The sequence below is a fragment of the Ictalurus punctatus genome, chromosome 12, assembly GCF_001660625.3.
Source record: "Ictalurus punctatus breed USDA103 chromosome 12, Coco_2.0, whole genome shotgun sequence".
In the NCBI taxonomy this organism is placed as follows: domain Eukaryota; kingdom Metazoa; phylum Chordata; class Actinopteri; order Siluriformes; family Ictaluridae; genus Ictalurus; species Ictalurus punctatus.
The window spans coordinates 17,208,300-17,228,419 of NC_030427.2; the positions used below are offsets into that span (position 1 = coordinate 17,208,300).

General features: G+C 38.6%; 1 protein-coding gene across 1 annotated transcript in view; it reads left to right on the forward strand.

Moving 5' to 3' along the window:
- The window catches only part of LOC108272455 (POU domain, class 2, transcription factor 2), a 46,925-nt gene that overhangs the window by 24,764 nt on the left and 2,041 nt on the right, over window positions 1-20,120 (forward strand). Inside the window, exons 7-20 of the mRNA XM_053684084.1 lie at window positions 4,609-4,734; window positions 5,517-5,551; window positions 9,796-9,903; window positions 10,679-10,924; window positions 11,269-11,380; window positions 11,514-11,605; window positions 11,867-12,061; window positions 12,251-12,392; window positions 12,511-12,659; window positions 12,867-12,869; window positions 14,124-14,315; window positions 15,508-15,559; window positions 15,637-15,757; window positions 17,525-17,598. Of these exons, the coding sequence (XP_053540059.1) occupies window positions 4,609-4,734; window positions 5,517-5,551; window positions 9,796-9,903; window positions 10,679-10,924; window positions 11,269-11,380; window positions 11,514-11,605; window positions 11,867-12,061; window positions 12,251-12,392; window positions 12,511-12,659; window positions 12,867-12,869; window positions 14,124-14,315; window positions 15,508-15,559; window positions 15,637-15,757; window positions 17,525-17,598 (1,647 nt within the window). The remainder of the gene's footprint in view (window positions 1-4,608; window positions 4,735-5,516; window positions 5,552-9,795; window positions 9,904-10,678; window positions 10,925-11,268; window positions 11,381-11,513; window positions 11,606-11,866; window positions 12,062-12,250; window positions 12,393-12,510; window positions 12,660-12,866; window positions 12,870-14,123; window positions 14,316-15,507; window positions 15,560-15,636; window positions 15,758-17,524; window positions 17,599-20,120) is intronic.

The following is a 20,120-nucleotide window of genomic DNA, read 5'->3' on the forward strand; positions in this document are numbered from 1 at the left end:
AGATGGAGAGGGAGAGAAGGAGAGGGAGAGATGGAGAGGGAGAGAGGGAGAGAAGGAGAGGGAGAGATGGAGAGGGAGAGAGGGAGAGAAGGAGAGGGAGAGATGGAGAGGGAGCGATGGAGATGGAGAGGGAGAGGAAGGGATGGAGAGGGAGAGATGGAGAGGGAGAGAAAGTGACTCAGGAGTGTAATTTTAAACCTGTACTCATTCATTTTTATGCTCCATTGTCTTTAAATCAGGTCAACAGCCAACAAGATATAACACCCTGACCTGCCTGCCTCCACCTCTGTGTCCTGGAGGTGTGTGTGTGTGTGTGTGTGTGTGTATGTGTGTGTGTGTTTCACTTTGCTGGTTGTGTTCCTCCTGCCTGTACTAGTAAATGTAGTAGGGGTGGATGTGTGGATATTAATATCTGTACTGCAGTAAAAGCAGTTAGTAGAACTAAAAATCACAGCTAGCGGTTCACTTTTGACTTTGATCATGAGAACTGATTGACTTCATATCAGTCTTGTATGATGTGGCTGCCCCCATGTGGCCATGTCATGCACCTGCAGTTTGCTTTGTGATAGCTGTAAGGGGTGGAAAGAGAAGGAATAAGATGTGGAAAGAAAGAAGAGTGACAGTGGTCTGCTAAGTGATCAGCAGAATCTCTCTCTCTCTCTCTTAGGAGTGTGTGTGTGTGTGTGTGTGTGTGTGTGTGTGTGTGTGTGTGTGTGTGTGTGTGTGTGTGTGTGTGTTGCCTGCTCACCACTCTTTCTCATCTGTTGATATGACACAGAATCTTTTGTGTATTATGCCAGGGTTTAGACTCTGTCCAGTGCTCTGTCCAGACCTGGATTCATAAAACCAAGGACCAGTGTGAATATTAATAAAGAAATTAGGAACATTTACATGTAATTAAAATTAATTAGGTGATCTGAGGTCTTGGTCCTTATGACACTGATTGAAGATCCTGGAAAATTGTTCCTCTCAACCTGCTGTTAAATTTTGCTAGTTTAACCTGGCAGACAGAGAGCTGAGGTTTATTTATAAAATGGTGGCTATGGCAAAATGTCTGCTTTCCAGCTTTCCTGTCTGTCTGTCTGTCTGTCTATCTCTCTCTCTCTCTCTCTCTCTCTCTCTCTCTCTCTCTCTCTCTGTCTAATGATCTCTCCTGAGGCATGGTTTAGGGGTTAATTAACTTTGCTGTTTGTAACGGACTCTGCTAATGAGAGAACATCAAAACGAGCTGAAGTAAGAGCAGTAATAATGAAATGTCAGGACTGACTCTCTGGAGGAATGTGAGCCGCCACATACTTTGTGTGTGTGTGTGTGTGTGTGTGTGTGTGTGTGTGTGTGTGTGTGTGCGCGTGTGTGTGTGTGTGTATGCGTGCGTGTGTGTGTGTGTGTGTGTGTGTGTGTGTGTGTGTGCGTGCGTGTGTGTGCGTGTGCGTTTGTGTGCGTGTGCGTGCGTGCGTTGGTGTGTGTGTGTGCATGCGTGCTTGTGCATGCGTGTGTGTGTGTGTGTGTGTGTGCGTGTGTGCGTGCATGTGTGTGCGTGTGTGTGTAAAAATGTTTTCATGAGGTGTGTTTGTTTATACATGTTTAAAGGAGGACGTGTAGAGTATGGAACTCATTTTGTGTTTAATTTGTGAATTTAAAATATAAAACTAGTACTCAGGAACAAATCCTCACAAATTTAGATGAATATCTTTTGATTAATCTACCTTTGTTCTTACTTGAACTTGTATCCGAACTTACAAATTTATCAACATCTCTATAGACAATTGTAAAGCAAAAGGTCAGAGATAGTGCCTAGGAATATACACATATATGATAGACGTGAGTATGAAAGCCACAAGACACAGGACGTATAGCCTTGTTATTCAGCTTGAACATATAACTAAATGAATATAAATATAGATATGGACAAGTTTTTTTTTTCAAAAGGAAGCTTAAAAAGACTAGGTGTATTGGGGCATTGGGACTGTGGTGCGTATTTTTAATGTGCAGTATTTATACTATCAGTATAGACACAATATGTGGCCAAAATACGCGAAACCCCGCAACCCTGCACATGGGACAAAGACAAGTTCATTAATATGAGCTAATAGGAGATTTGGGTTACTGGTTTGCTCCAGTTGTCTGACCTAAACACTGCCTTACTGCGCTACCATATTTCTGTTCAAACATAAAAAATATGCTTTCATATGTTGAGCCGCTGCTCCACGTAGCCCAAAGGGCAGAATATCTCTGCGGGGCTCTCCAAAAAACAGTAATATAATCAAGTTTACTCACTCGCTCACTTTCACTAACTGCTTTATCCTGGGAGCCTATCCTAACCCTAACCCTAACCCTATCCAAGGAACACTGGGCATGAGGTGATAATAATACACCCTGAGCAGGATGCCAGGCCATTTTAGGACAGCAGTAATAGTTACTGAAGTTCAACACATTTCCAGTGTTGTATTAAGAGTGTACGTAATGCGTTCATTTACTTTTGGTGAATTTTTAAAACACTCTAAGATGTGTACACATTTCAGTAACTGTGCAACAATAATGGAAGTAAAAAATTGAAAAAGTTCAATTGGCTTCTCTCACAGCATTATACCATTATACCTGTTACATGAGAGTTTTCCTAGACGTTATATGCTTTAGTTTAATCCTCAGTGTGATCATATGCTGCACTACATAGGTGGAGAAACCTATTTAATTATTTAATACCAAACAAAACATATGAACACTTGCGTATTCACATTACTCGGGTCAGCCCTGGATTGCTACAGATTGGTTGGAGATGGATGCGAGTGCAGAGAGAGTATTTTATTGAAAGTGAAAGAAACGTGAACAAAGACTAACATGAATACGAACATAAACTAGACAAGCATGAAATATTCTGTACATGAACACGGCTTGGATACGACAACATATGCTAGACAAAGAGTGCTGTATTGCATGACGAATACTGGGGCTCATTTCGCATAAACGTGGTTCAGGTGTTTGTGATCATGCGGCTGATGGGTGCTGCAGTCCTGCGCCTCTGCCGGCGCTATGCAAACATAGATGTTTGCTTCATATTTTGGTTGATCTAGGTAAAGTTGAATTGGTAGCTCCTTGAGATGTAAGATTTAACCTCTCATTTTCAAGAACACAAAGTACGAACTTATAGAGGACATACAAACCAAACAAAACAGCATAACATAACATACGAGACAGATACGCAAATACACAAATTATAAACCGTTTGCTCACCCTCTCCCACCGACACACACCGACCTCAGATATCACACAAAAAAAGGAACTTATTTACAAAGTCACAGCAAATACCTCGAGTACATCAGCGTCAAGCTAACTGAAGCATCACATCGATTAAAAACATAAACAGGTCGTTTTGAGATGAGAAAATAAATAAGTAGTAAAACCACAGAAAGAGGTAGTAGATCTCAAAAACAGAGGAAGATTATTCCAATCAGAAGGAGCTGTGTATCGAAACTACCTGCGACCGAGCGCTTTCAAATTTCCATATGGACAAAGAAAAAGGGATATTGTGTATGTCTGAGTGGAGATGAAGATCTACAGTAGGTCAAAATAATAACTGTTAGAATCTCCCCTACAGTACATTACAGTCATTTCCAAGAGCCAGTAAATGACGTATTATATATAAATACCAAATTAAAAATGTTGGACAAAACCAAGGACATTGTTTTGCTGTTAACTAAAAAAGAGAAGTAGAGTGTACTGTATATTGTAGTTTAAATGTTTTTATTAATGCAACATGTCTTTCAAATGTATTTGAATGATTAGATGTAGGCTGTGAAATAAGTCAAATATTATATGTATATTTTTTTAAAAAGTTTTTAGGGATTAAAAATGATAGAGGAAGAGTGTAAAATTAGAAATGTACTTACCACAGAATCTCTGTAAAAAAGAATCTATGAATGGTTCATGCACGCCAGTGGTCTCTAGGTTTCACACTGAACCTGCAAAAGATTTATTGTTTCTTTTGAACATGTCATAAGTTATAGGAATGCATTTACGTTTAACGTGTACGCTTAACGTGTAATGTATCCCTGGGTTAAAAAGAATTATTTTTCAAACATACATGACTGCCCTGATTTATTGAATTCTTTTCATCTGTGTACTAATATAATAATTCATGAAGATCATGACAGGAACGAGCGTGTAATAAGAAGCTAATTTAGATTAGTTGTAAGTGCAGGATTGCAGCGCTGTAGCTTGGTGCTTTCCACACGAGCATGAACAGCAGTTCGTAACTCTCGTGAGACTGACAGATGAGATTTGGTCACGTGACTAAAGCAGAAATTTCTTATATGCTTTTTTGAGTGTAATGATTTTTCAGCTTTTTATGTAATTACTGGAGTATATGCTTCATATTTCTTAATGCAGAATGAGTTTGTATTTATCTGCTTGTTTTTAGTCAACTTCTCCAAACAGTACAATTTGTGTTTGTATAATTCAGCATCAAACTTATGTTTCTTAAATAATACTCTGTGGATGTGCATCCCAAACACAAAGATGTTTAAAAGATGAGTTTAAATGTGAAGTATTTGTCCTCTGTTTTACTTCAATGTATACGCATGTCTGATCTCTTTCATTTTGCTCCTGCAGCACCACGACAAGGCGTCAGAGACTTCACCTCATCAGATTTTCTTTCTGTGTTTAAAGTAGATATCAGGATGAATAAAGCAGTTGATGATGAGAAGAATGAAGCTGACTTTCCTGCAGACAGCACAGGTACAAATGCCTGCTCATGTTCATGTCGGTGTGTATTTGAGAGGAAGTGAGTCTTTGGGATAGTGTGTATTGAAGCTTCGGTGTATACAGTCGAGATGTCATCACTTCTGTTCCAACTACTCAACTCTCCAAAAATGTCCCTTCTAATATATATATATATATATATATATATATATATATATATATATATATATATATATATATATATATATATATATATATATATATACGTATAAGAGGTAATCCTTCGTTAGCAACACATAGCAGTTCCTCCATCCTTCAGTACCTGCAGTTACCCAAATAATGTCACTTATTGGGGACCTCATTAAGACACACAGGCTTAACGCCTGAACATTCAAGGATTTCAAAAATTAATACACACATGTAAAATATTATGGTTTTTTAAATAGATGTGTGTGTGGGGTGGGGTGGGGTTTCAGCGAGTACGTGTAGGTTACTAACATGATCTAGATTTGAAATATCTTTCACATTTGTCACTTGCCCAAGCCTCTGCTTTATAGGCCGACACACACACACACACACACACACACACACACACACACACACACACACACACACGCACACACACACCCACACAGTCAGCCCAGGTTAAATTTGCTGTGGTATCCCACTAATGTGATGCCTCTGGGTAACTGGTTACTCTTTGTTGATGTGAGGACTGAAGCCCGAGGCACTAAGCTGAGTGTGTGTGTGTGTGTGTGTGTGTGTGTGTGTGTGTGCGTGTGTGTCTGTGTGTGTGTGTGTGTATGTGTGTGCTACAGATTCGAAGAAGAACAGTCCCAAGTCTAATGATCAGGTATGTCTTTTATTATTATTATTATTAGTAGTAGTAGTAGTATTAGTATTATTAGTATTACTATTATTATTAACAACAATAATAATAATAATAATAATAATAAACCATTAATAAACCATTTATTGTGGTTTTATATGTATTGAAAAGAAATAATTAACAAAAGATGCGTGTATAGTTATTAGTGAAAAATAATTGATAGAATTAAACAAAATTCACCCACTGTACTGTAACACAGTCATGTGAAAAAATAAGTACACCTCATGGAAATTGTTGCCGTTTTGACATGTTTGGACAAGCAAACATTTTATCCTCTTTGAAACAGTGCCTGTTAATAAAAGTGATACACTTTATCAAATGATACATAACATTTACATTTTGTAGTAGTTTAAACTATTTAAATTGTAAGCAATTTAACAAAAAAAAAAACAGATCAGTCACATGGAAAAAGTAAGTACACTCCAACATTTATCACCATAAAATTAGAATCAGGTGTTCAAGATCAGGTGCCAGTGATTAGAACCTGCTCAGGGAGTGCAGGTGGAACCTGTCTTATTTATACCCCTCTCATATCTAGTGTTTGGTTTTCCCTTGTTATTGAGGTGTGTGTTGTCATCATGCCAAGATCTAAAGAGTGATGTAAGGCCTTCAGAATAAAGCTTGTGGATCCCTATGAGTCTGGCAAGGGATTTAAAAAAGATCTCCAAATTATTTGAAATACATCATACGACTGTACGGAAAATTATCTACAAATTATGCAGATTACTGCTAATTTGTCCGGGACTGTCCGTCCCAGAAAATTCAGCCCAAGAGCAGACAGTCTGATGCAAAAAGAAGTCTCCAAGAACCCCAAAATTTAATCACAGGGTCTGTTATAAAGTCTTGCAACTCTGGGTGTCAAAGTGCATGCGTCTACAATCATAAAGAGCTTGCACAAATTTGACCTACATGGGAAGCGTGCTGGGAAAAAGCCTTTGCAAGACTACAGTTTGCTAATGAGCATATTGGCAAAGGCCAGAACTTTTGGAATAATATGATCTGGACAGATGAATCAAAGATAGAGTTCTTTGGCCACAGTAACAGCAGACATGTTTGGTGCTGGCCAAAGACAGCTTTTCAGGAGAAGCACCTAATACTGACTGTGAAACACGGTGATGGAAATGATATGGTTTGGGGTTGTTTCACTGCCTCAGGGACTGGACAGCTCGTATTGATTCAACTATGAATTCTGCATCATATCAGAGAGTGCTTGAAGATAATATGAGGTCATCTGTCTGAACGTTGGAGTTGAACTGAAAGTGGACCTTTTGACATGACAATGATCCTAAACACACTAGCAAATCCACCAAGGAATGGCTCAAAAAGAAGAAATGGAGGGTTATGGAATGACCTAGTCAAAGCCCGGATTTGACTCCCATGTTGTGGGGGGATTTGAAACGGGTAGTACATGCAAGAAAACCCTCAAACATCTTGCAACTGAAATAATATTGTATGGAAGAGTGAAAAAATTCCAGCAAGCCAGTGGACAATTATGCGAAATGCCTAGAATATGTTATTTCTGCTAAAGGGGCAATAATAGCTTCTGAGGCCAAGAGTGTACTTACTTTTTCCCTACAGAAGAATATCACATCTATTGATCTTTCTGTTGAATAAATGATTGAAAAAGCTACATTTCCTTGTGGTTTTGTTCAAGTATATCAACTTCACTAATAGGCACTGTTTCCAAGATGATCGAATGTTTGCTTGTCCAAATATGTAAAAATAAATAAATAAATAAATAAGGCAACCATTTCCATAGGGTGCACTTATTTTTTCACATGACTGTAGATAGAATTGTGTTGCTATTAATGTAAAATGAATATTTATTTGATTTAGTACATGATATTTAGAGATATAATTGAATGTGCATGGACAATATGAGAGAATGGAAGGTTAAGGTAAATTAACCAATAACATTTAATTGATGTAAATTAAGGAATAACCTCTCCAAACCAATGGGGTTACGTGAAAATAATGCACACTGGGGTGGTGAGGTTCTGCATGACACGAAGTGGAGCTACTGTTACCATTAGAGGTTGAGCGATAGTGGATTTTACCGATACCGATAACTAAGTTGCGCTGTACCTGCCCATAACCGATTAATCAATAGTTTTAAAAATTTATATTGAATGAAAACATAACACTCAAAGTAATTGCTGAACTTTATTACAAAAATAAACAGTACTGACTGCACCATGAAAATGTACTGTACTTTTATTTAATTAAATAAATATATACATTTTTATATATATTAACTATTAATGAATAAAGTAAATAAAAGATATTCATCCAAACTGAACCAAAAAGCAACGCTCCAAATAACAAATAAAAAAATAGAGACATCCAAAATGAATTTTAAAAAAAAACACTTAAAATTACACAACAAAATTTGTCAGTGATAGTTTTTATTTCGCCTCTAGAGGTCGCTCTCGTACAATATAATGACAGTGGATGCTTCTCAGCTGATCCCATGATGGATGCAACAGAGAAAAATGGTTGTGGATGTTTGCAGATTACTGCTAGTTCCATCAAAACCGATCAATCGGTGGACTTGTAGTTACCATCACATTAGATTTAAGTTAGTTCAAGTACAAGTTAGTTCCTGTTCTCACTTACATTATAGCTGTGATAAATAGTTGTACCCTCACCATTTCTCTCTCTCTACCTACCTCGTCTAAAGGAAACTTTGCTCTGAAACTGGAGACTTCTTCTACAAATGTTAAATAAACGTGTCCTAACAAAAAACTTTACCACTTCAACAATTATTTGTTTTTCTTTATTGAACATGAACACACTTTTTTATTATTAGTCTTAGATTAGCCTGTGAGACACTTCTGCCATAAAAGTCCTTGTGAATGTTACTATAGAAACAATAATGTATTATAATGAACGCATTAATATAAACCCGTCGTTCATATTACAGCCGGAACTACAGTCCGACGTTAGCTGCAATGTTACACAGAAATAATACACACCTTCTGATCAGTCAGATTCGAGAATTAAAGCATGCTATGGTATAAAATACTTTAACCAACCATGTTTTTTGTTGCACTTTTTGTTGTTGTTCTTAGAATATTTGAATCATAATTGTAAAATAAGTTGTTGTAGAAAATCTATATTCATTAACATGGTGACCACTTATCTATCTGAAATGAGGCTTAGCTTTCTCTTTTGCCAACATATTAAATTTAAAATCTGCTGTGTGATTAACTCTCCCCCCCCCCCCCCCCCCCCCCACTTTCCACTCAGACCCAGCCAATGAAAACAAGCCCATTCTGCTTCTCTCCTGCCCCAAGCCACACCAAGGTGAATGTGAAGTGTGTGTGTATGTGTGTGTGTGTGTGTGTGTGTGTGTGTGTGTGTGTGTGTGTGTGTGTGTGTGAAGGATGGGAATATGAATATAAAATGGGGAAAAAAAACGTAAATGAGCCAAAAAGCAGAAGTCAAGACAGGCAGAAGTAGATCACCGGCAAAACCAATATCCAAGGCAAAAATCAGAGACATAGTCACAAAACAGGCAAAAGGTCAGGGCAGGAAGCAAGCAATACCAGGAACTATCCAGATAAACGTAGCAGAAATAACAGGCATGTAGCACAGGTTCAAAAACAGGGTAAACAGTCCAAAGTCAAACACAGGCAAAGCACAATATCAGTGCACCGCTCAATAATGTCAGCCAGGGCAAAGCAAGACTTCGCAATGGGTGAGTGTTGGAGTGAGTCTTAAATAGTCTGACAGATAGGAAATAGATGTAGCAGTAATCTGTTCTGGGAATGGGGTTATGGGAAATGGAGTCCAGGGGAAAAAGTTAATACTCAGGTGATGGTGCCCTCTGGTGGTGAGCAGGAGGAATCACAGAGGCATGATTCGTGACAGCCGCTCAGAGCATCAGCAATAAACGCAGCGGCACTTCTTACCTTTAAATGAGTTATACTGTATATACATATATGATCTTTAGGGAAATCAGCATACAGACACATTCACTTGTTCAACCTATAACATTGACTCTACAGTATAGCAGGCTAGTAACAAAAGATGTCCCCACCCCCCATTGTGTGGGTTGAAAGCACAGAGGTTGAAAAGGACATAGTTCCCACTTCCATGGTAGGTCAAATTCAGCAAAGGCGTAGCGTTAATTATCTGCATTAATAATTATGTCAGTGGAAGGTCCTCACATGGATAGTAAGATAAACTGTGTGTGTGTTTTACAGGTTAAAGTAGGAGAAGTCCCCGAGCTCAGTTCCCATGCTCCACCTCCTCCAGCTCAGCCTCCTCTACCACATACGCAGCTCATGTTGGCTGGCAGTCAGCTAGCAGGGGTATGCACATATTCCCACATTTTACTGACACAAAAGACAAATACTGTAGCTATATAAGCAAGTCAGCTATAAAATCATATGTGCTGAGAACACATCATGCACATCAGCTATAATCACAATTTAAAAAGAAACTGGTGAGTTATTACATTCATTCATTACTTAATATATCCTACGTTAGTTCTAAACCATACATTGCTTTGCATTAATATGCTGCACTCACAGTTGTAATTGACAAATACAGTCTAGCCTATAAAAAAATAACTGGAGGCTCTGTACTTATAGCAAATTAGATTTGAAATTAAATGCTGAATATCAGCTTTAATTACTAAGATAGCTGTATAAAATCAGAGCCTTTTTATACACAGTGCATTGCTCTATACCAGGGGTGTCTAATCCTTTCCGCAAAGGGCCGGTGTGGGTGCAGGTTTTCATTCCAATCAAGCAGGAGCCAAACCTGATTCCGACTGTTTAATCAGTAGATTTTGGCTTTCAATAGGTGTGGTTTCTGCTTATTTGGAATGAAAGCCTGCACCCAGACTGACCCTTTCCATATAAGATCGGTCATCTTTGCACTACACCAATATACATCTCTTAGTTTTTTCCTTATATTTTGCACCCTTTATGGTTCTGGTGTTTAATCCTACCGTCCCATGACCTGGTGCTACTTTAGCATTCAGGATAACCTAACTTATGCTGTTTCAACTAAGTCTCTCTCCTGCAACTTTCTGATGCCATTGTTTCTTCTTCTGTCTCCATTCTTTGCACCTATCTCCAGCTGGCGGCTCTGCTACCTGCACAGCAGCAGTTATTGCTCCAGCAGGCTCAAGCACAGCTCCTGGCCGCAGCAGTGCAGCAGACCAATGCAGCTCATGCAGCTGCTGCAGCCAGTCAGCAACAGGCTCAGCAGCAACAGGCCAATCAGGCTCTAGCACAAGTCCAGACACAAGCCAAAACGGAGCAGAGTCCTGTTCATGCTCCACCACCACTTGCCCTCTCACAGCCCATCCAGCTCACTGCCCAGGTACAGATGGACTGGATCTCAATTAAACATGTGTGTTGATTACTACCAGCTAGAACATGGAGCTATATGTGCTTCACTTTTTTAACCTCTAATCAAAATAATGTAACTTCTGTTATATAAATATTATTAAAATGCTTTTCACTTTCATTGCAGAATTTGAGTCTATAACATCTACTTAACATCTACTTGTAGTTGTGGTTGTGTAGCCATCAGTGTCGAACAAGAACCATGCTGGTATACACACTGGGGATGGTTTCACCCTCCTCTGCTGATGGTGCCATGGCAGAGAGAATGTTTACTGAAATTGAAGTCAAAATGTATATTAATAATTAACTTCCCTTTAGGACATCCAGCAGCTGTTGCAGCTGCAGCAGTTGGTGCTGATGCCAAGTCACCCTCTGCAGTCTCATGCCCAGTTCCTCTTGCCACAGGCACAAGCCCAGCAGAGCCCACAGGGTGCGTCACACACATGCACAACATTCAGCAATTTCATTTCATTAACTGGAAAAAAAAGAGTTTCATTCTAGCATATACTTATTATTCATTTAATGTTTCTCTGCTCCTGTCTGTCCTTCATTCCTTCACACAGGTCTGCTTTCAACACAAAATTTGATTTCACTACCTCAGCAAAGCCCTGGATCTCTCCTGACCACTCCACCCAGACTGAGCATGCAAACTCAGGTACACGACATCCCCAGGCTTCCCCCTCAAACCGAATTTTCCCTGGGTCCATCACACTGACAACACCATTCACTGGATGAATGATTGGTTTAAATATGCAGTGTCTTGGGGAGGGGGGCGGGGTTCTATGGGAAACACCATGTAGACCTGGTTAACCTTTTTTAGTGGGCAAGGTTTAATATTGGTTTAAGAGAAGAAAGTTGGGTGGAAACAGGATCTAACTGTATGATTGTATGAGACTGTGTACTGTGTATGCTGTAGCGCCATCATGATGCCAGGCCATGCTTGGTACAAAGGGAGAAGGGAAGGGACAGCAGCATTACACCATCAGCAGCTGCACCCATGACCTTGGCTGCCACAGTAACCTCCCACGGTGAGGAGCCGAGTGACCTGGAGGAGCTGGAGCAGTTTGCTCGCACCTTCAAACAAAGGAGGATTAAACTTGGCTTCACCCAGGTGTGTGTGTGTGTGTGTGTGTGAGTGTAGGCTTTTAGTAGACCTAAGATTAAATAAGACAATAATTGTAATTAATTAACTGTAAATGTGTGCATAATGTAAGTCAAATGCTGTACTGTTGATTTTTTTTTATGTGAGTGTGTTATATTAACAGTTATTGTGCGTGTGTGTGTGTGTGTGTGTGTGTAGGGTGATGTGGGAATGGCCATGGGGAAGCTGTATGGTAATGACTTCAGTCAGACCACCATCTCACGCTTTGAGGCGCTCAACCTCAGCTTCAAGAATATGTGCAAGCTCAAACCCCTGCTGGAGAAATGGCTGAGTGATGCAGGTGTGAGTTTATGTCTGCGTTTGAGTGCTTAAGCATATGTGTAATTTACTGTGAGTATAGAGAATGCTTACGAGAAACTTAATTCAGATGTTGTGTGTGTGTGTCTGTGTGCGTGTAGAAACCATGGCAATAGACAGCATGCTGCCCAGTCCCGGCTCGCTGTCCTCTCCGATGCTAGGCTTTGAGGGGTTGCCTGGACGACGCAGGAAGAAACGCACCAGCATTGAGACAAACGTCCGCGTTGCTCTGGAGCGTAACTTCATCACAGTGAGACAAACATTAATACACTTAGGACTATATGCAGAATTCAGTTACATGCATGCACTGAGGAGTTAATACCAAAATTGGGCATAAATAAATATATAATTTTTTTCCACTGAGGAGAGGCAGGTCTCAGTTACTCACAATATTCTTCAGAATCAAAAGCTGTGAAAACATCCTTGTTGCGCTTCTATCCATCTCTGTAAGACAGAGCAAGTTTTGGGCTGTTTTTGCAGTGTACAAGCAGAAAACTTGAAGAAGATAAAGATACTGAGGGTGCGGGAACAATGTTGCAGATGTTTCTGGATCGCTTGAACCCATGAATACAGTACAATACAAAATATTGTATTTTGGGGCCATTTTGGGCCAATTTTAAATACATAAATATGACCCTATTATTTAATAAAAACATTTATTAATAGATAAATGGTACACTTATATAGCGCTTTTATCCACAGCTCTTTACACTGTGTCTCATTCACACACACACACCAGTGGTAGTAGAGCTGCCATGCAAGGCGTTAACTTGCCATCAGGGAGCAACTTGGGGTTCAGTGTCTTGCCCAAGGACATTTCGGCATGTGGAGTCATATGGGCCAAGAATTGAACCGCCCACCCTACAATTAGTGGACAACCTGCTCTACCACCTGAGCCACAGCCGTCCCTAATTGGAGAACTAACTTGAGATTGTACTTTACCTCTATTTAGTATCTCAGGGCCACATTAAACTATGCACACAAAAATAAAGACATTTGGAGCCTCGTGGCTAATTAATGTGGATGAATCCCATGCTGAAAAATGAAAAATTAATGTGATAATAACAGCAAGTACTGTTCATGACAATTAGCCTCAGTGTATTCAACGTATGTGGCCACTGTTACATGTTTATGTAAATCTTTGTATGTCATCCTAAAATGACATATTTTTAAAAATAATGTATTTTTTTTAATTGTCTCTTGCTTTTATGCTACATTAGATTGCAAAAAATACATAGAACAAAAATGCCCTTGGCCACATTTTCTATGCCTGATTTTTTCAGGGGCTTAAAGGCAACTGCTCGATTGAAAAGGTCTATTTGAAAAACTGCCTTGAGAGAACTACGCAAGAAAAAAACCCTGGAGTTGTGAACTGCACATGGGTCATTTATATAATATTTTTAGCTTATCATCTGAATTTAAATTGACGATTCTGAATACTGCGCAGAATCTGGTAGAGGGCAATTACAGTTGGGCGTAGTTACATTTTAGGGTCTGGGTGAAACCAAAAAACCTCCATTGTACATTTTGTGAGGCAGGCTGGTATTAATGGAAGCATGTATTACTAACTTAAAGAAGGAAGTGCATGCATGATGAACAGTTTGCACCTTTAAGGTGCTCTCTAAGAGAAATGCCTTTAAAATGAATCAAATTGTTATTTAAGTACTACAAGATAATAGAAACGAACCTATACCTTTTTCCTCTCACACAACAGAACCAGAAGCCTACCTCAGAGGAGATCCTTCTGATGGCCGAGCAGCTCAACATGGAAAAGGAGGTGATCCGTGTCTGGTTCTGCAACCGCCGGCAGAAAGAGAAACGCATCAACCCCTCAAGCACCACCCCTCCCCTGCCCAGCCAGCCCCCCTCTGCAACACACAAACCCCCTTGCTACAGTTCACACATGGTAGGACCCAGTAGCAATGTGTTGATTGTGAAGAAGGCAGTGTTGTTATACTTGAAGTGTGATTTAAACAAAATTAAAATATCGAAAATACAGATTTTATGCGAATTAGCCCGAAGGTGAATCATCCGGGAATTCCTGGGAAAAGTAGACGATTCCAACGATGTTCAAACTCAGCATTTAGCCAATCACAGTCATCTGGCATGTCCACGCCCATGAATGAACTCAAGAAATGTAGAGTAAAGTGGAACCAATACGGATTAAACCATAATGAGATAACGAGTGAATCGTAAAGAATGAATCTAAAGTATTTATGTTCAAATGAAATAGCTAAATTCCTATGAAATTCCTGTTTTTTTTAAAATCTCAAAATAGTAAACCATAATTTTGAATCATATGTTTTAAAGACAAATTGTTATGCCTATCAAGTTCTACATTTTCAAAATTGTAAATTGATTAAATACACCACATTTAAAAATAATAATTGTTTAATGTGATGTGCAGATAATTAAAATATGTTCAATTCATATTCAGATACTTTTATTAGCGTCAAGCTCCATTATTATCAGTATAAATGAAATTATAATATTCCTAATGATGCACAGACACGACAGAAATTATAACATTCATGAACGTTAGGGAACATTCTGCATGTGTACATTTGTCTTGCCAAATACATCAAGTTTACAGCTGCTCAGCTAACACACACCAATGGTTCTCCACCGCACTGATTAATCTAACAGCTGCAAGGGCAGCTGTGTCCCAAGCATAATGCACACTAGGTAGCATCCAAAACAGTGATGACACCTATGGTGTAGTGCATTACTGTTCTGTATGGCAGTCTGTAATGTGGCCTAAGTATTCGTGAATCATGATTGCTCAATATTACATATGAGAGTAAAAACTTTGCCCGTGCGTTGCTGATGCTGTGGTGTAATGATGCTCATTCCGCAAGATTATAAACACCTACAGAATCAACTAGTCACCTAATTAGCTTGTTAAGTGAAGCTAATCACACATGTTGCATGGAGTCAGTCTATGGGCTGAAATAGTTAGATAGATAGATAGATAGATAGATAGATATACTGTATTGATACTGTATTGATGTATTGATTGTATCGATTTATTATATTATTATATATGTGGCATGTTCTCCTCTCTATGTTTTTCTCTCTCTTTTGCCCCTTCTCTCCAGATGTCCAGTCAGGGACTAGTTCAGGCAACCACCTCAAATCTCAACGTGACAGGTAAAAGCCTAACTTTGACATTTTCAAAATTGCTGTTATTGCTGTCAGATTTATTCTCTCTAATTTTCTCTCCGTAGCTGTTAGTCCCACCCCCTCTGTGGCCTGCCCTCCTAACCCTATTGGCCATGCATCAATGAGCTCTGCCCCACCATCGGTGACTTCCCCTACTCTCAGCACAGCTAGCCCCAGCCCGACTGGGTAAGTACATAACACTCATGTCTTCAGATTATTTCCTTTTCTGTTCATTATTTTGGTTTTTATCCAAAGCGACCTACAGTTGGCCTAGTGGTTTCATAGTATTATTTATACAGGTTTATTTGAACCCCATTGAGATGATGAGGTTTAAGAAGTTTAAAAAACACCTGTGACACAAGCCAGACAGAAGCAGGTAGTCTTAGGTCCAAGGGGTCGAGTCTAGTCTGACCGAGTCCAGAAAGAAAATAAATTGAATGAAGATTTGAAATTGCAATTGTAAATTCAACACTATTACACAATTTACACGAGTGTGTGATATGTCCGAGTTCGTTCATAATTGGACTCGAGTCCAAGTCCGGAATCAAGTACCCCAACTCTAGAAGCAGGGTTTTCTTCCAAGAAGCAAGATTAGATTCTCATTATAATTATACACTGAGGAAAAATAAGTATTGTGACTTTTTGTTATTTAATATATTTCAAGTATATAGAGTACTGTGCAAAAGTCTTAGGCACCCTATTTTTTTTTAGTACAAACTTTGTTATAGATTTTTATTTTATGACTTCTACATTATCGAGTCAGAGGTGGCTGTTGGACTACTGATTGAAAGGTCTTGAGTTCAAATCCCAAATTGCCACTGCTGGGCCGTTGATCAAGGCCCTTAACCCTCAAATACTCAGTTGTGTAAATGAGATAAACGTAAGTCGCAGTGTCTGCCAAATCCCTTAAATGTACATGTAAATATCCACTTCAAATTTCCACTGCCAGGTGGCCAAAAAAAGTTGCAATGCCTTTAGCTTTGATTACAGTGTACATTTGTCATGGCATTGTTTCCACTGATGGGATAACCTGGTCATTCAGTAAATTCAGGTACTCAGCTGACTTCATTTTATTGCTGCATAATGTTGCTGAGCCTCGACCTCACCAACTGAAGAAACCCCAGATCATAACACTTCCTCCAGAGACTTTTACATTAGGCACTATACATTCATGCGATTACCTTCTTACCCTGACGCGCCCAGCGTTTTGGAATAAGGTGAATCTGGACTCATTTTTCCTTTGCTCCACAGTCCAACATATATGTTCCTGAGCAAATTGAAGTAATTTTTTCTAATTAGACTCATTAACAAGTGGCCACACAGCTGTTTAGTCCCAATCCTGTAAGTTCTCGTCTCATTGTGGGTGTGGAAATGCTCTTACTTTCACTATTAAACATAGTCATGAGTTCTACTGTCGGTATTTTATGATGTGACTTCACCAAGCGTTTTAAAGATCATTCAAGATTTATTCCAATCACATTTCTTTTGCAAAGTTGACAGTTCACCACCATCCTTATCCTGGTTTGAATAATGCATTGGACGGTTCTTAACCCAATTCCATTATCTCTTTAGTTGTTTTCTTAGCTTGATGCAGGCCAGTAATTTGCCACTTTTTTTCCAGGCAGTGTACACACATAATGTATTTTGACGTTGTACATATAAATTTGAACAAAATGGTATTCATGAGCATAAACAAAGATAGGTTCAAATATGAAACTGATAAGGTAAAAAGTATAATGTAATGTTTATGCTAGTGTAAATGTTTTGCCCCTGACATTTCTTCTTCTCATCAGAGACTAATATACATTCATACACAACCATTTTTACTCACTCACTCACTATATTGTGGGGTTTCATGATCCTTTTAAAAGTCCTTGCTTCTCCTCACATGTATGAATGTGTATGTGTGTGTGTGTGTGTTTACATGTATAAATGGGACCATACACATTGCAGGAACTCAATGATGGGTGTAAGCACAAGCATGAACCAGGCTCTCATCAGCAGCCATCCACTGGCGACAATGCAAGGTTTGTGTACAAGGGAGGAAGAGGAGCGAAAAAAAGGGAAACAAAAAAGGAAAATATATGTTTCGATAGGAAGAGACAAAAACAAGGAGTAGGATTGGAAGAAATGTGAAAGAATAAATATAGAAAAAGTCAACTGTGTGGATGTGAAAGAGGAAAAGATGGAGTGAGATCATCTCATTGATTTGGATATTAGCAATATATTACTGAAAACAGTGATTACAAGGTATTGCTTTTACAGATAATTAATTTATCATACAACGAGGGTTATTGCTTCTATTCAAAGAATGCTGTGGATTTAAACACCATCTTGGTTTATTGCAAGGTGCAGGAGAAGCTTTTAATGTAAAGTCTATATCACTGGCATGTTCACATTTTGTGTGTTTGTGTCTCTGATTCATTTATTGCTAATTCTCCTTTTTATAGTCACTTCCATTTCCTTGTGATCACATAACCACTGTCTCCTCTTTAACCCTTCTATTATGTTATGGGTCAGTGTGACCCATTACCACATTTGAGATATCTGAAATGCTGGTTAATCTCTCTTTTTCTCTTTGACTTTCCTCATTTAGGGTCATGAACCTATAAGCAAATATTTCTTCTTATGGCTCGTCTGAGACGAGCCATAATAAAGGTTTTACTGTTTTAAGCTGTTCTTTGCTGTTATTATGTATATTTTAACTGTGGAATTCATTTTGACCCATAACATAATGGATGTAAAAAAAAATAAAAAAAAATTCCAACATAATAGGAGGGCTAACCCTCCATCTGTCTGTCATGTATAGTTTTTAGGGGTAAAGGCTTTGTAGACTTCTCTTGCCAATCCTAAAAATGTGGGAGAGAAGTGCAGGTGAAGGTTATATGTGTTTGTTAATTTTATGAACTAGTAAATAAGTAAATAAATAACTGACTCAATTTGATCAATTTAGTGTAACTGAATGATCTGACTCGGGATTATGACTTTAACGTAACTGATTCTAAACAGTGGAACAAAACTTTAGTTAAGCTGTTGAAAAAGTGTTCTACGTTTACATTTGCTCATTTGGGGACTGCTTTAATCAAAAGTGACTTAAAATTGAGACGGTACAACTGAGCAGATGAGGGTTATGTGTTAAGGACCCATCATTATCCCTGTCAACTTTATAGAATTTATAGATTCAAATGTTACTTTCCAGAATCAATGAGAGAAGCTTTAAATAATAATAAAAAAATAGAATATTGTGGAAAAGTTAATTTCCCCCCATAAATTAATTCAAAAAGTGGAACTTCGATGCAACCTGCATATACATTTCAGCATTAATGACGCCTTTCCAGATGTGCACGCTGCCCTTCCATAGGCACTAATGCACCCCCATACCATCTGAGATGCAGGCTTTTGAATGGAGCACTGATTAAAAAGCTGGATGGTCCCTCTCCTCTTTAGTCCTCTTTACTTTAGAGGATGCTGCGTCCATGGTTCCCAAAAATAATTAAAAATTTTGATTCATCTGACCACAGAACAGTTTTCCAGTTTGCCTCAGTCCATTTTAAATAAGCTTTGGCTCAGAGAAGATGTCGGCATTTCTGGATCATGTTCACAAATGGCTTCTTCTTTGCATGATGGAGCTTTATCCAGCATTTGTGGATGGCACGGCGAACTGTGTTCACAGACAATGAGTTCTGGAGGTGTTTCTGAGCCCATGCAGTGATTTCCATTACAGAATCCTGCCTGTTTTTAATGCAGTGCCGCATGAGGGCCCGAAGATCACAGGCAATATTGCAATATTGATTTTCACCCTTGTCCCTTGTGCTCAGAGATTTCTCCAGATTCTCTGAATCTTTTGATGATATTATGCACTGTAGATGATGAGATATTCATAGTCTTTGCAATTTTATGTTGAGGAACACAGTCTGAAATTGTTCCACAAATTGTAGATGCAGTTTTTCACAGATTGGTGAACCAATGCCGATCTTTACTTCTGAAAGACTCTGCCTCTCTAAGATACTCTTTTTATACCCAATCATGTTACTGACCTGTTGCCAATTAACCTCCAGCTGTTTCTTTTTAATAACACTTACTTTTCCAGCCTTTTGTTGCCCCGTCCCAACTTTTTTGAGACATATTGCGGCCATCAAATTCAAAATTACCTTTTTAAAAAAAAATTCTTTTACTTAAAATGGCACATTTCCTCAGTTTAAACATTTGATATGTTTTCTATGTTCTATTGTGAATAACATATGGGTTTATGAGATTTGAAAATCATTGCATTCTGTTTTTATTTACATTTTACACAGCGTCCCAACTTTTTTGGAATTATGGTTTTATATTCTAGATTCAGTACACATAAAGTGAAATATTTCAAGCCTTTTTTGTTTTAATCTTGATGATTACGGTTTACAGCTCATGAAAACCAAAAATCCAGTAACTCAAAATATTAGAATATAGAATTTATACTAAAGAAATGTTGACCTTAGAAGAGCTCTAATCGGCTAATTAACTCAGAACATATGCAAAGGTTTCCTGAGCCTTTAATCTCACAGTCTGG